The sequence below is a fragment of the Bos grunniens genome, chromosome 3 (genome assembly GCF_055505025.1).
Source record: "Bos grunniens cultivar Pamir isolate PY7600 chromosome 3, Bosgru_T2T1.0, whole genome shotgun sequence".
Lineage (NCBI taxonomy): Eukaryota > Metazoa > Chordata > Mammalia > Artiodactyla > Bovidae > Bos > Bos grunniens.
In genome coordinates, this window is record NC_141167.1 from 4,009,908 (window position 1) to 4,025,307 (window position 15,400).

The window sequence follows — 15,400 nt, forward strand, 5'->3', positions numbered from 1 at the left end:
TCAGAAGATATTAAGAGCAAACTTACATCAATAAATTCAAAATGCAGATGATATGAACAAATTCTTTGAAGGATACAAATCACCAAAGCTCACCCAAAAATAAGAAATCCAAGTAATTCATACCTATTATCAGATCAGATCAGATCAGTCACTCAGTCGTGTCCGACTCTGCGACCCCATGAATCGCAGCACGCCAGGCCTCCCTGTCCATCACCAACTCCCAGAGTTCACTGAGACTCACGTCCATCGAGTCAGTGATGCCATCCAGCCATCTCATCCTCTGTCGTCCCCTTCTCCTCCTGCCCCCAATCCATCCCAGCATCAGAGTCTTTTCAAGTGAGTCAACTCTTCGCATGAGCTATATATTCATACTTAAATTCCTACCACACACAAAAAATCAACAAAATGGTAGACGTAGGTGGTTTTACTGGTGAATTCTATCATTTAATAAAGGATTAATAGTAACTTAACATAAAACTCTTCCAGGAAACAGAAAGGAACACTTCCCCATTCATTCCAGGAAGAATAAGGAGGGGAAGGAAAGAAACTAGAGCCTTATCTTGCACCACATGCAAAAATTCACTCAAAATGGCTCACAGACCTGACTTTAAAACCCAAAGCTATAAAACCTTTTTTTTTTTCTTTTTTTTAAAAAAAAAGGGGAAACCTGCATTTCTTAGACAAAGATTTCTTAGGACACAAAAAGCATTGTGTTTGCACTGTTGCTGTAATAAATTAGTAAATAAATTATTATAAACTCAGCAGCTTAAACAATAAAAACTTATTATCTTTTGTAGGTCAGAAGTCTGAAACCAGTCCCAGCGGCTAAGGGATGGCAGGGCTGCAGCTCTTTCTGTGGCTCGAGGAAAAATCCACTTTCTTCATGCCCCAGCTTTAGGCAGCCACCTGCGCTCCTTGGCCCAGGGCCCCTTCCTCCACCTTCACAGTCACTGAAGGCCGGTGGCAGTTAATACTACAGACAACAGCGTGGGTGTGTAAGTGAGAGAAGCCATGTGCAAAATGCTACATCTTGGTTGGGGCAATTTATGTGACTTTCTGGAAAAGACAAACAGCAGGGCAGAAATCAGATCAAAGATTGCCAGGGGGTGGGGAGAGGAAGCTCACTAACAAGGGGCCCGAGTTCTGAGCTGATGGACACACTCTCCGTGCATTTCAATTGTGCTGGTGCTTGTACAACCATTATGTAGTTGTCATAATGCAGAGAATGCTACACCTAAGAATGGCGAATTTACTGTCTGTAAAGTTATGCTTCACTGAACATGATTTTTGAAAAAGACAAAGCTTGCTACATGACAGGCACTATTAGGTGGTACAGGAAAATGAAAGTGTGCTGGCAATTTTTACAAGGCCAGAAAGCTTAACATTTAAACAGCGTGTCCTCTTAAAAAACATTTTATATACAATAACCATCAGAATCTATGTTTAACTATGGTAATAATGGCTTTTAAAACAGTATGTCAGACATTTTATTCATACTCCTGGAAGTGTGAGCATCCCAAGACAGAATCTGCCTCAGAGTTTTACGTGCAAGGCAGAGGGCAGAAATCTGTGAGCACAGTGGATACCAGACAACACATCCCCTGCTCAGCAGGATCTAAGCAAAGACAAGGAGGAGGGCAGGGAACGTTTCCCTAACAAAAGTTAGCTGGTGCCAAGGGAGGTAACTGGTTGTCTTGAGCGCTGACACCACATTTCTACTATATATGAAAGGAGAATAACTGCCACTGCATTTCCAGGGTTATTTGAAAGAAAAGACGCCATCAGGAAAAAAGTCTCTTCCTCTTCAAATTTTTCTCCTTGCAATGGTTCCCAGAAAGCTAAAAATCAACCTAGAAAGAACCAGGGAAGAGGGTACACATTCTGAGTGTCTGAAACCTTGACGGAGTGACGGTAAACTGCACTCCAGCTACCAGGGGACCAGGGTGGTGGTCAAGCCAGAGGTCTGCTTCAGTGCTCTCATCCATTTTCATGTCTTTAAACATGCTCATGATCATGTAAATGTTGCTCCAAAATGTTCATGTGTGGGACCAAACCTATGCCTCAGGCTTACTAACCATACTTCTCTGCTGGGAAATTGGGCTCTTACTTTATTTCACATTTAGAAGCTTTTCCTTCTGGAACTCCAAAGCTGCGAAACAAAGCTAAGAATAACTAAGAACCAAACATCACGGGGTAATAGATAATTTAAATTTCACGACTCAGTATAGGGTGCACTTTTATTATCAAGCTCATCAGTTAGGGAGCTTTTTATAAATTATATGTTCAAATTAAGAAAACATGACTAATCTGATAATCAACACATTTTAAACACATTTAGATGAATATATACCTAAATATACAAGATTTACAATATAACTACGTAATTCCCTAATCAGAACTTTTATCATATGTAACAATTTTAAAAAAAGGATATTATTCACCATTAAAAAAAAAAAAAAAAACTCCCACATATCTAATAAAAAACATATAGCCAGAGGATGAGATTGTTGGATGGCATCACCGTCTCGATGGACATGAGTCTGAGCAAGCTCTGGGAGTTGGTGATGGACAGGCAAGCCTTGTGTGCTACAGTCCACGGGGTCACAAAGAGTCGGACACAACTGAGTAACTGAACTGAACTGAACTGAACCCAGGTACATAAATCTCGCAACTCAATAATGAGACAAGCAATCCAATTTTTAAATGGGTAAAATATTTGAACAAAGGAGACATAAACAGAGCAAACAAGCTCAGGAAAAGATGCTCAATATCTTTGATCATTAGGAAAATGCAAACCAAAGTCATAATGAGATACACACACACTGGAATGGCTAAAATTGAAAAAAGTGATACTACTAGCTGTTGGCAAGAATGTGGGTTAACTGGAATTCTCATTCATTGCTAGCAGGAATGCAATGGACTTTCTTTTTGGAAAACAGTATGCCAGTATTTCATAAAGCTAGACTTATTCTTATCATCACTAATTATTAGAGACATGCAAATCAAAACTACAATGAGGTGTCACCTCACACCAGTCAGTATGGCCATCATCAAAAAAATCTACCAACAATAAATTCTGGAGAGGATGTGGAGAAAAGGGGACTGTTGGTGGGAGTAACTGTAACTGTAAACTGTAAACTGTTGGAGAAAAGGGGACTGTTGGTGGGAGTAACTGTAAACTGATACAGCCATTATGGAAAACAGTATGGAGATTCCTTACAAAACTAGGAATAAATCTATCATATGACCCAGCAACCCCACTACTGGGCATATACTCTGAGGAAAACCATAACTGAAAAAGACACATGCACCCCAATGTCCACAGCAGCACTGTTTACAATAGCCAGGACATGGAAGCAACCTAGATGTCCACTGACAGATGAGCAGATACAGAAGCTGTGGTACACATATACAATGGAGTACTACTCAGCCATAAAATGAATGAATCTGAGTTCTAGTGAGGTGGAGGAACCTAGGGCCTGTTATACAGAGTGCAGTCAGTCAGAAAGAGAAAAACAAATACAATATATTGATGCACATGTATGGAATCTAGAAAAATACTATCAATGAACCTATTTTCAGGAAAGATGCAGATGCAGAGACTGGACTCGTGGACGCGGTGGGGGAGGAGAGAGCGGGACAAACAGGGAAAGCAGCACCAGCGTGTACACACTGAGGGGTGAGACGGGCGCAGGTGAGAAGGTGCCGTGTAGCACAGGCGGCCCCGGCTGCGATCCGTGATGACCCGGAGGCGTGGGGGAGGCAGGGGAGGCAAGTATAATTATGGCGATTTGCACTGTTGAATGGTAGAAACCAACACAACATTGTCAAAATTAAAAAAAAACCCACTGCAAATGAAGTCCTGCACACAAAGGTTTACAGCAGCTTTTACGCATGATGGCCCCAAAGTGGAAACAGCACAAAGGTTCATCAATAACCTGGTATAAATACTGGTATACACACATACGACAGAGTAAACCCATCAGTAAAAAGACACAAAATACAACACAGGTGAAACTCAAAAGCGTTATGCCAAGTAAAATAATGTAACTTATCTCATCAACATTGCTTTTAAAGAACTTTTAAAAATCAATCTACATTTCCACCTTAAGAAGACAGAAAAAGAAAAGCAATTTAAACCCAAAGTGTAAGGAAGGAAAAAATAAAGAGCAGAAATCAATAAAATGGATAGATAACTCAGAAAAACAAATGCTTGCTCTTTCCAAAAAAATAAACTGGATAAACCACAAGCTAACATGATCAAGGGAAAAAACAGAAGGTCCAAATAAACCAACATCAGGAATAAAAATAGGGATGTCAGGACAGATCCCACAGATACCAGCAGGCTAATAAGAAAATATTCTGAACAAATTGGGATGGTGTGAAAACGCCAAGAGCAGTCTTGCTCATAATAGCCAAAAGCTGGAAAGAATTAAAATGCCCATCAATATGAAAATAATTATATTCATCATATTCATATAACAAATACTGCTATCCACAACAACACATATGAATTTAAAAACATGTTAACAAGGAAGAAGCCAGAGACTAAGAGTACATAGTATGATTCCATTTAAATGAAATTCAAGAACTCAAGGAATTTAAGGACTACAATAAGAGAAATCAGAAAGCAATTGTGGGTAGGTAGCAGGGGGTGAGGAATTGACTGCAAAGAGGAAGAAAGAACTTCGGGAATGCTACAAAATCTTTACAAGGATTATGGTTAAACCAGGGTACGTGTCCATTTTGCAAAACTAATTATGTTCTGCAGTTCAAATTAGCACACTTTATTGTTAATAATTTTATACTTCAGTAAAATTTATTTAAAAAGTAAAACTTGAAATAAAAACTGTCTATGGTCGCCTCTGCCTACAACTCACCACACCACAATGGGAGCAGGCTGGGGGGGGCCTCCACAGGTCAGCAGGCCCAGTTTTTCAAACCACCCCTCTGACTTCCCAGACAGCACCAGCGGGTATTTCAGCCGGTCTTTAGATTTTTGCTGTGTTTCATTTCCCTTTCTAGCATTGTTTCTTGTTTTGTGAGTTAATGTGGAGATTTTTTTTCTTCCAAATTTGTTTTTTTTTCTTTTCTTCCATCACCTAATTACATTTCCATCTTTTTTCTGAAGAGTGCATTTATTCCCAAGCATGAGGGATATTCCAAAAAGAAACTATAAAAATTGTACCAAGTACAAACAGAGACTATCTTGCCAAGAGCCAGAAGAAGAAGAGATCTGAGCTTCAAGTGCAGATGCAACTCTTGCCCCCGACCACCTAAATATCCAGATCCTGTACGTTATTTAGTTTTCATCCCCAAGATTACTGGCCAAAATGAGCCAGTTTCAAAACCACCTGTTCCATACACTGTTAAAACACTGTCACTCCTCGGGCCTATCTCTATATAGTTTCTCTTCAATACTAAAGACAGCATGACTCCAGAAAGTTTTTATAAAAAACCAGCATACTGGGTAAGCTTTTGGGGTTGGCAGATGTCTGTGATGCTTCTCTAAATAATCCAGGGCAAGAGAAACAGCAGCTTCCTGCCCCAGTGACACCACAAAACACGAGCACACCACATAACTCCACGTGCGCACGTCCACAGATTCGAACACTCAAGTACCAGCAATTACAGGCACCGAAACACAAGCTACTTTTTTACCTGATGGAACAGTGAACACAAAAACTGTAACAGTTGTGCTACAGTTCCAAGAATAAGAAGAACATCAAAGATGGTGTCAGAGACAGAACCTTAGTGAGAACGTTCACGTCATTCAGTAAAAACATTCAGTTGAAAAAAAAAGAAAAAAAAAAGAAACACTTATCCAGAGGTTGGACTCGACACATGTAAGAGAGCAACAAGCCTGGGAAAGCAAACAAGGTCTCTGAAGAGCTGAGAACCACAAAGCCCAAGCTTTGGCAGAATAGCAGAATCCATGAGAGCCACTGAAAATGCTTAAAAAGGCAGAGAGAAGAAGATATTTTTACTGCAAACACACAAGAGTGAGACTACTTAGTAGACAGAGAACCAATCTTAATCACTACAGTCATTTCTGAAAATACCCTGCAGTGCTTAGCAGTAACAGTGATGCTCATAATGGTGCCCTCTGGTCGCCAGGAAACAGAGTGTGCTCAGGACCTCTCGCTAAACACAGCAAACCTGCCACATCTTTGTGAAGGCAGCCAAAGGATGGTTAGAGCCTCCTGATTTCACAGGTAAAAGTCCTCTCTGGAGGTCAGGCCCACCTCTGATGACAGTGTCCTGGTGCTAGGATCTCTACCCTGGTGCTCGCTCAACTTAGAAAATGGAGATGTAGCAGACTGAACTTATGGATGCGTTCCAGAGCCGCCTGTGGGAGCAGCACATAGATTACGTGAGGTTTTAAAGATTCAAGCACATTTGAAAGCAGGGTTTCTCCTGTTGCCACACATCACCTCCCATCCTACCTGTAGGCAGACAACTCGAGGGCTTATTTGCGGGCTCATTATCACCCACTGAAACTCTGCATTCTCCTTCACTGTTTAATTAGCTAGTGACTCATGATTCCCAGTTTCCCACTTGCTTTCTACCTCCCAAGTAAAACACCGCCCTCTACCTCCTCCACAGCACTCCTTCCCCTCGCTTAATTCTCTCTGCCCTGCTCTCTCCTATCCCCAGCCAGCCCGCCACAGCACAATGCCCTGTCAACATGAACTCTGGTGGGCTGCAATGCTGGCAGCTGTACTCCCCCAACTGCACCGTAACTAGGAAAGACCCACACCCTCTCTCCAGCTGCTCAGTATGACCAAGGAGAAATATCTGCCAGCTTGGACACCTATCAGTGCTAACAAGGACAGCTGGTTATCTGCTTGTTTCCTCTGCTAGACCTGGGCTGAAGTGCTTCACACACATTATCTACTTAATCCTCACAAGTGTCCCAGGAGATAGGTTCTATTTGATCCCTGCTCTGCAGCTGGGTGGGCTGCAGCTGAGAGAGGTTACTGAGCAATTTGGGCATGGCCACGCTGCTGCAAGTGGGCAGAACAGGATCTGAACGCAGTCACGGCCTCGGAGCCCTCACTCTGCACTCCGCGTCAGCAGCCTCCACGGTTATTCCCTCGTGCTGTTAAAGTCTGCACCAGTTCCTGGAGCACATGCCACACGCCTCACATCACCTCATGATGCTTTATCTGACCACACGGCACGCATCTCCTCTGCATCTGGAATGATCACTGCTGTTATAACTTACAAAAAGTTAGAGGACAAATCAAACCAACGATTATACACTTGGAAAATCTTTAGAATTTGCTGTCTGAAAATCACTTGAACATTTACACACGTAAGAATATTACCTGGGGTGACAGTTAGCTGAAAGCAATGAAGCTTGTTTGGATCAGGAAAATGCACTTTACACGTACCTGCAAAAGAAACAGCTCGTCAGGAAGGCTAGCGACAGTCCTTAAGTTGAGGCGAACCTCGAAATACATGGAAAGTTTAACGCTGCTGAGGCGCTGACAGGCTAAACCAGTAGATTTCCTCTGTTTGGTAATAATCGTGCCAATGTGCTCAAATTGCAAACCAGTGATACTTGTCATGTGTTTTCCTCCTTACAGGTTTTAATTAGTTAATTCCAAATTGACCATGTTATCTTTCATCCTTTAAATGGTTCCTAAAAACAGAGCTCTTTCCATTAATATCAAGACTGGTGCTACTTTACTTTGCGAAGTCACACCTCAGGGAGATTAATGTATGTGGGTAAAGGCGAGCTAAACATAGAAAAACCAGGAAAAGAGCCCAGGCCACACACTGGTCTGTACCCACCACAGCACACAGAAGTTACAAAGAACCGTGCCAGCTAAGGAAGCACACACCCAGGCCACGGCATTCTTTTATCTTTCCCTAACATCCTCACAAGGAGAAGGCAGTGGCACCCCACTCCAGTACTCTTGCCTGGAAAATCCCATGGGCAGAGGAGCCTGGTAGGCTGCAGTCCCTGGGGGCGCTAGGAGTCGGACACAACTGAGCGACTTCACTTTCACTTTTCACTTTCATACACTGGAGAAGGAAATGGCAACCCACTCCAGTGTTCTTGCCTGGAGAATCCCAGGGACGGGGGAGCCTGATGGGCTGCCATCTATGGGGTCACACAGAGTCAGACACGACTGAAGCAACTTAGCAGAGCAGCAGCAACATCCTCACAACCCAACCGGTAACTCCACTTGGTTTGCTGGTAGAATGAGGCTCAGCTGACTCAGATGGTGACACTCGGCCCACGTGAGCCGCCCCAGAAGGGTCTGGATTAGGAGATCCCACGGAGAGACCCCTGGAGAGCGCTGCTGCGGTGGGGCGGACAAGGTAAGGTGGCCACAGCTGACATCTGCCGCCTTCAAACAAATGACACACGAGAAGAGCAAATACCCAAGAGACTAAATAAAGACAGAAGACGAAGGGGATATAGGTAAAAATTGTATTTTATAAGCCTGGAAAATATGCTAAATTCCTTGAGTCATCTACTGACAATTTCTTACAAGTCCTTCTGAAAATATCTGCCTAGTTTCACACGGTATGAATTTTTATCCAAAAGAGAAAGATTCTACTTTAGCCTGGGACACAGCCTTAGAGACCATCTGGTCCGACATCATCGATTGTGAAAGATGACACAAAGGCCCAGAGAGGTTCAGTGAGGTTATCAAACAGAAGGGAGTTGAGCTCCCAAAATAAAACTAGTTTACGCCTCATTTCATCACGCCATGAACATGCCGGATATGACATGCAGCAGGGCAGAACTGTGTATGCGGTTTTTGGACCAATCCTTCAGAAAAATCAACGCAGAGTGAAAGGTGACTTAGTCTAGAAAAGCAGGACAGGGTCTCAGAGATCACATTGCCATTTTCTTTGTTTTTGAAACAAAGAAACCAGGGACTGAAGAATTCAAGGTTTTCATCCAAGACACACATTTGAAAAGTGCATAGTAGTTTAAATGGGTTTTGTTTTTCCTAATTTAACTTGAAAAGATAAATGCCATTTTTCTAGTGAAATATATGTAACAAAAACATAAGACAAGGGTGTGGGAAATGCTTCATTAATTAATAGAGTTGGCACCATCCATTTGTCTTTAATGCTTCATATTCTCATTTAATAAAGGGACAGATATGGACATCAATTCCTCTAACAGAGACTGACCCACCAAGAATAAAGAAATCATCAAGATGGGTTAAAAAAAACAAAAACAGTAAAACTCCTAAAAAGAACCAAACCTTTTTAAAGCTAGAGAGACGTCTAAGCTCCTACAACAGCAGCGAAACGTTAAAGTCAGGTTTTGTTTTAGTTCAGTGTAGGGGCTTTATTAAATGGAGAAGGGAATGATGGCAAACCATCAACTACTGAAACTCCAGAATTAAGCCTTTTCTCTGTCTGTAGACATAGGCTAAGACTTTCATATATTTTCATCTAATTGAAAGAAACGTTTTTTTATTTTTTGCAAACAGAGAAACCTCTATAAACTTGCAGGTACAGAGTTCCAAACTAGTTCTGAATAATTTCTAAGCAGCATTGCTCTATGGCAAGTTATTTTGTTTGCCTTAATATTTTAGAAAGATTGAATCAGACAAGAAAGATCTGCTCTTTCACGGCTTCTTGTTTCCTCTTTAGAATGAGCTATGTACCTGTGGAAAGCCTGGCTGTCTGTATAAACTGATTTATATTGCATCCACTAAGACTGGGAAAGCAGGCAGGAAGACGGACAGAAGCATGCAGCATGTAGTTTGTTTAATCTGACACCACACCTGTACGGCCTGGGAAGACCGGTCACGCCTTTTTCAAACCTAAGATATACAGTTAAAATCCTGGTTTGAAAGACAATTATAGTTTTATTGTTTTCAAACTAACCTTTTAGATAAAGCTGAACTATACTCTATGTATGGGTTACTAACCGACAATCTCTGGGTTTTTATGGTCTTTGATTAAACGTCTGCATGAGTATATATGTTCAAGCTGGGGGGCCAGTGGGAAGACATGACGGGGGCTGAGAACAGAAGGACCACATCCTTTTCCTCTTTAATTGGATTTTACTAGATTATTACATAACCTGAAAAGAAGAGGGGAAACAAAGAGTGGGCGCAGTGTGACCCAGCCGCCCCCGCTTCAGGATTCACCGCCCTTGCCTCCCTGCCCTGCCCACACGCCGTTGTCTGCCTGTCCTCCTGGCACACTTAAAGCAAACCATTTGTAAATACTTCTGTAGGTAGAAAGATAACCTTTTCACAGAATCCCAAAGTATTTCCTTCTTTTTCTGCCTGGAAGAAAACTTTGAAGTCAAGCAATCCAGCCACTTTTAAGACATTCTTGACCAACACTAAGAAATATATTTTAGCACAACCCACTATACTCATATATAAATGTTATATATTTAAAAGAATGTTTCAAGGAGTATGTACTAACCCTTACATACTGGTTGCACAACCACTGAAGCCCTGCACCCCACAAGGATCTTTCCAATTTTCGGTGGGGTTGGAGAAGGCCCTTTCTCACCCTGTGTGAGACAGGCCTCCGTAACAAGCTCTCCCGAGCATCTGCCCAGACTAGGAGACCCACGTATAAAATATTTCACTGAAATCGTAAATGTCCTCAGCCTTAAGCAAGTGTAATGATAAAAAGTTCTAATTCCAAAAACCACTACAGTGGTCAAAGCATTCAGACTTGGATGGTCTTGCACACCATAAAGGGCTTGGGAAGGCACCGACGACACGTATCACAGGCGTGAATGCTGGGCAGGCGAGCCTGCTCAAGAGCGAGGCCCTCAGTCAGGCCCATGTGTCGGGCGGGAAGGACCAAGCAAGGGGAGGGGACCTGGAGACATAAAGGCAGCACAGCTGTCCAACCTTGGGCACAAGGACCAGTCACAAATAAGTGCTTTCTGGAACAAAATGCTGGTACCATCTCTAACAAAAATAGGACTGCCCATCACTGATTCGCGTGCCTCTTCACTGGAAGGGGACATGGGACGGAAGGTGTGCAGGACGAACGAGCTCCAACCAACGAATTCCTGTGGCAGTAAGGAGAGGGGTGCTGTTGGCTACCTTCTCCTTTTCAGGGCCGTGAAAAACCCTGATACCTGTTTGCACACACATTTCTAATACACACATAAAATAGGCTTTTTGCCATGTAGAGTTATTAAAACATAAAACGAGCTTCTCCATGCAATTTACTTTATAGCATTTAATGTTTGGTTGAGGACGCTGTACTTACAAGGTAAATTAGCTTCAAGTTCTGCAACCTCTGTGGAAACAAAGAGATTACTGTTAATATTAGTTAATTACTCCACATAAAATCACCTGCTCTAAATTGACAATTCCCTCCAAAACACTGAGAGAAAAAAAAAGAATTAACCAAAATCCACACTTGGGTCTGATGCTTAGACCTTAAGCCATGAAGTTGCTTTCAAATACACACAGTGACTCGCAGGATGCCGACCAAGTGCCGTCAAGGGCCCTTGAAATTTACTTTAGTACAAATGAGAAGCGTTCAAAGTTAACAGAAATTACCTATGGGTAAACAGTCACTAAAGCGGTTTTGAAAATCTCGTTCCCCCAAGTAGTGGAACTACTGCCCTCAAAATCTGATTTATATTTATAACTCTGCCTCTTCCAGTTTTTCTAGATTCGTCTTCCCGCGAGGGCTCGCCCAGTTTGCGCTCGAACTTTTCCAGTGAGAGAAAATGCTCTGCCTCCTGCTGGGCCCGTGTGCTGGCCCCGCCATCTGTGGGTGCACTGACACCCAAGGGAGCCTCCTCCTGGGGCGACGCTCCTCAGCCTCAGCGCTCTCCTCTGGGGTTCTTCATCAGGCACACACTTGGCGCTCAGGCCCAACACCGCTCTGCCAGGATGAAGCTGCAAAGCCCCCACCAACCGGGCAGGCAAGCCAGGCAAGTCGCCTGTGCCCCTGACATATCTGAAGCTTTGCCTCAAGGGCACAGCTTTATAAAGGGCAAAGCGGGGGCCAGGGCACCTGTGAGGTGGGTGCTCCTGACAGGCAGGGAGAGCCAGTAGGCCTGAAAGTGAGGCAGATGGAAGGATGGGCCAACTGTGGGGGCACGGCTGGGGGCCCCTGAGGGGGAGGGTGACAGAGGTGGGACGGAAGGAGTGCAGTCTGAGTTCATGACCAGGGCTGGGAGCCCCTGCAGTCATGCCACCTGACAGCATGAGACCCACGGAGGGAGAGGCTGGTGAGAAGAAAGACCTCCGGCAGAAAGTGGAGGACAGGAGCAGGGACAGCCACCAGCGGAAATGCAGGAGCGATTCAGCAGAGAGGGCATGCTGGTCCGGTGGTACAAGGGGGATGAGGCCTGAGGGAGAGCCTGGGATGTGGGTCAGACCCTGTGGAGTGCATCCAAACCAGCAGGGAGGTAAGTGGAAAGATGGAAACCAGACGACAAAACACGAAGGAGCAAGTAACTCCTTCAAGTGAGGGGGGGGGAGGGCCCCAATGTTTGCAGAGTTGAGTGCATTCGTGGGAAGGCCTGTTCAGTTGCTCAGTTGTGTCTGAGTCTTTACGACCCCATGGACCGCAGCACGCCAGATTTCCCTGTCCTTCACCATCTCTGGAGTTTACTCACATTCATGTCCACTGAGTCGGTGATGTCATCCAACCATCTCATTCTGAGGCCGAGGGTTTAGGGAAGAGCCAGGCCTCTGGTTTCAGCTAGTTGACAATCTGGGTAGAGACAGTTGGCCCACTGGACGTATTAGCTCTGGGGTCCAGGCATTCAGGATAGGTAACCAGGAAAGTGAGATGGGGCAGGGGAAGGAGGAGTCAAGAAACAAAAAAGGGCAGTCTGTGATCAAATGCGAGCCTGGCGTCTATCCTCTGGGCAGTCCTGTGCTGTGGTGCATTAGAATATACACACTTAAAACAAAATGATGCTGATCCTTCACTAGCACCATCCTTATAAGGACCCTGAGGACCTTTCTTTCTGATTGGTGCACTATAGCCCTTCCATGGGCTTCCCTGGGAGCTCAGCTGGTAACAAATCCACCTGCAATGCAGGAGACCCCGGTCTGATTCCTGGGTCAGGAAGACCCCCTGGAGAAGGGACAGGCTCCCCGCTCCAGGCCTTCCACAGAGCAGGGCACTGGGCAAAGAAACGCTCTGGCGCAGCTCACACGGGCCCTCTGACCAGGCCGGGGTCAAGGGCCTGGCTCTGCTCCAGCGGTGCACACAGGGCATTCATTTTATCAACAAAGCGCACATCTGACCAAAGGAGTTATGCATATTAATCACTTCTAAATAAACATCATCCATATAACGAAACCTATATGGTTTTAAGGCAAATACTATTTACATATTTATTATACTATTAGCTTTTGGTTGACAAGAATTTACAACACTTCTTGAGGACCCTTTGGAGAGACCGACGCTGCCCCCTGGGACCCAGTTTTCTCTGGCAGGCCTATTCTGACTGCTGTCGTAAGAGCTCTGGTCATTCAGTTTTACAAAAGCCCAGTGAAACAGAAAATGTGCCCAGAGGACGTATAAGGGGGTCACATGACAGAAGGGAAATAGTTGAGAAGACAGGCTGGCACCAAGGAGCAGGGAAGAGGTGAGGTCTGGGTGCGGGAGGGCAGAGAGGCGCTGACCAGAGCATCGTGTTGATCGAGCAACAGAACGGACCCTGCACACAGGGATGGGGTGGCGGGACGAGAGGCTCTCGGCCAAGGACACCTCACGCGGGGCAGGGATTCTCCGCCCTGACTGCGCACAATCATCGGGGGCGTACAATCCACGTGGTGTAAACAGACCAACCCCAAGTGTATAGTTCAGTAACTCTTAGTGAAATGTGGAGCTGTGCATCCATCCCACAATCTAGTCCCTGCTGAGCAACCCTTCGCCCCGTCATCCAGACCAATTACACTGAAAAGCCTGGGTGGGGCCAAGGCCCTTGAATCTTATTATTCTCTCCAAGTGTAGGAAAGCACTGTTCTGCCAAGCTAAAACATCTACACACAGCTATTTTCATAGATGGATTTAATAATTTCACATCGTGGTCTAGAATCAAACTCCGAAGAGTGTTACGCCTGCCTTCCCGATTCAGTGTAACTCCCTTGGGGAAGGAAGAAGACGGCCGGGGAGGGCAGCCCCCAGACCCAGTCCAGTGACAACCACAACCAGTCAAGGCCTCTAGTCCAAGAACCAGTGTGTGCAAGAAATATGACCTTAGAGGCAGAAGGGTTTCATTAAAGAAGCTGGACACTTTGGTCCAGCCCAGTACAGAGGATAAATGAACTACTACGCAGCGTTCCTCTCAGGGAGGGGTCACAAATGACACCTGTGCACTTCAGATGAGGGCAGACAGTGATTCACTAACAGCAATAGCAGTTAACTCAGGAAGTGCTGAGTCTCTAAGTTGTGTCCAACTCTTTTTCAACCCCATGGACTGTAACCCACCAGGCTCCTCTTTCCATGCAATTTCCCAGGCAAGAATACTGGTGCGAGTTGCCATTTCCTTCCCCAGGGGATCTTTCCAACCCAGGGACTGAACCTGAGTTTCCTGCATTGCAGGTGGATTCCTTACCACTGAGCAAGCAGGGAAGTCCAATGAACTCAGAACCCACGTACAAAAAGACTATGACCAAAGAAACGAGCGATCTGCTTTACACGCCTGAGAGGCCTCTTGCCGAGCGGCAGCCCTGCCCTGCTTGAAGGACACTCACTACCCCCACCTGGAAGGTACCAAGAAGTTAGAGATTTTTAAACTGCCGAAGTCTTGCCTATTCCAAAGATGCTAACACCTCTCTGGGTCACCAGCCCAGCCTTTGGAGAGATACCTGGCACCTTGCACAATTAAGTGGCTGCACAACTTCCTTCTGAGAAATTAGACTCTTTTCCTTTCTAACTAAAGACCAAACCACAGAGCCCACTTGAAGCACAACTGCACTGAAATGTCAGATTACAAAAGCCACCCATCACCACAATGGCCCCCATACAGCATGGACCCCCTCCTGCTGTGGGCTGCTCACAACACAGTGCTCCAGCCGCTCCCACACTGCCCACCCCTGGGACCTGCACAGTGTCCATGGTGGGGGCTGTGCATTCCGATCCAGCCCTGGGACCCCAGCCCCTGGGTCTGAGCTCGGCACACACGGAGTGCTTGGGAGACGCTTGACAAGCAAGCACACTTCCAGCAGAGCGGCAGTGGTTGCAGTGTGGACACCCTGAGACATGAGGAGCCTGGCTCTTCACACAGCTGGTGACCAAGCAGTTCCAAAGGTGTAGTGGACTGAACTGAGTCCCCTGCCCACGTTCATATGGTGAAGCCCTAAACTCACGTGATGGTATTAGGGTTAAATGAGGTCATGTGGGGTGGGGCCCTCATGATAAGATTAGTGCCCTTATGGGAAAAGACCCAGGTGCTTACAAGCCAGGA

General features: G+C 45.1%; 1 protein-coding gene across 6 annotated transcripts in view; it reads right to left on the reverse strand.

Moving 5' to 3' along the window:
- UBE2F (ubiquitin conjugating enzyme E2 F (putative)) overlaps positions 1-15,400 on the reverse strand; it is a 45,796-nt gene that overhangs the window by 20,113 nt on the left and 10,283 nt on the right. Inside the window, exons 3-5 of one of the 6 annotated variants that reach the window (XM_086375760.1) lie at positions 12,593-12,690; positions 11,227-11,256; positions 7,332-7,397 (exon numbers count right to left, since the gene is read on the reverse strand). The exons of 1 other annotated variant lie outside the window; for it this stretch is intronic. Coding sequence is in view for 3 of the 5 variants with exons in the window: in XM_086375725.1 (XP_086231851.1) it covers positions 7,332-7,397; positions 11,227-11,256 (96 nt within the window). In the remaining 2 variants the exon portion in view is untranslated. Of the gene's footprint in view, positions 1-7,331; positions 7,398-11,226; positions 11,257-12,592; positions 12,728-15,400 lie in introns of all 6 variants that reach the window. 4 more of the 6 variants (XM_086375751.1, XM_086375725.1, XM_086375728.1 and 1 more) reach the window with 4 other exon arrangements.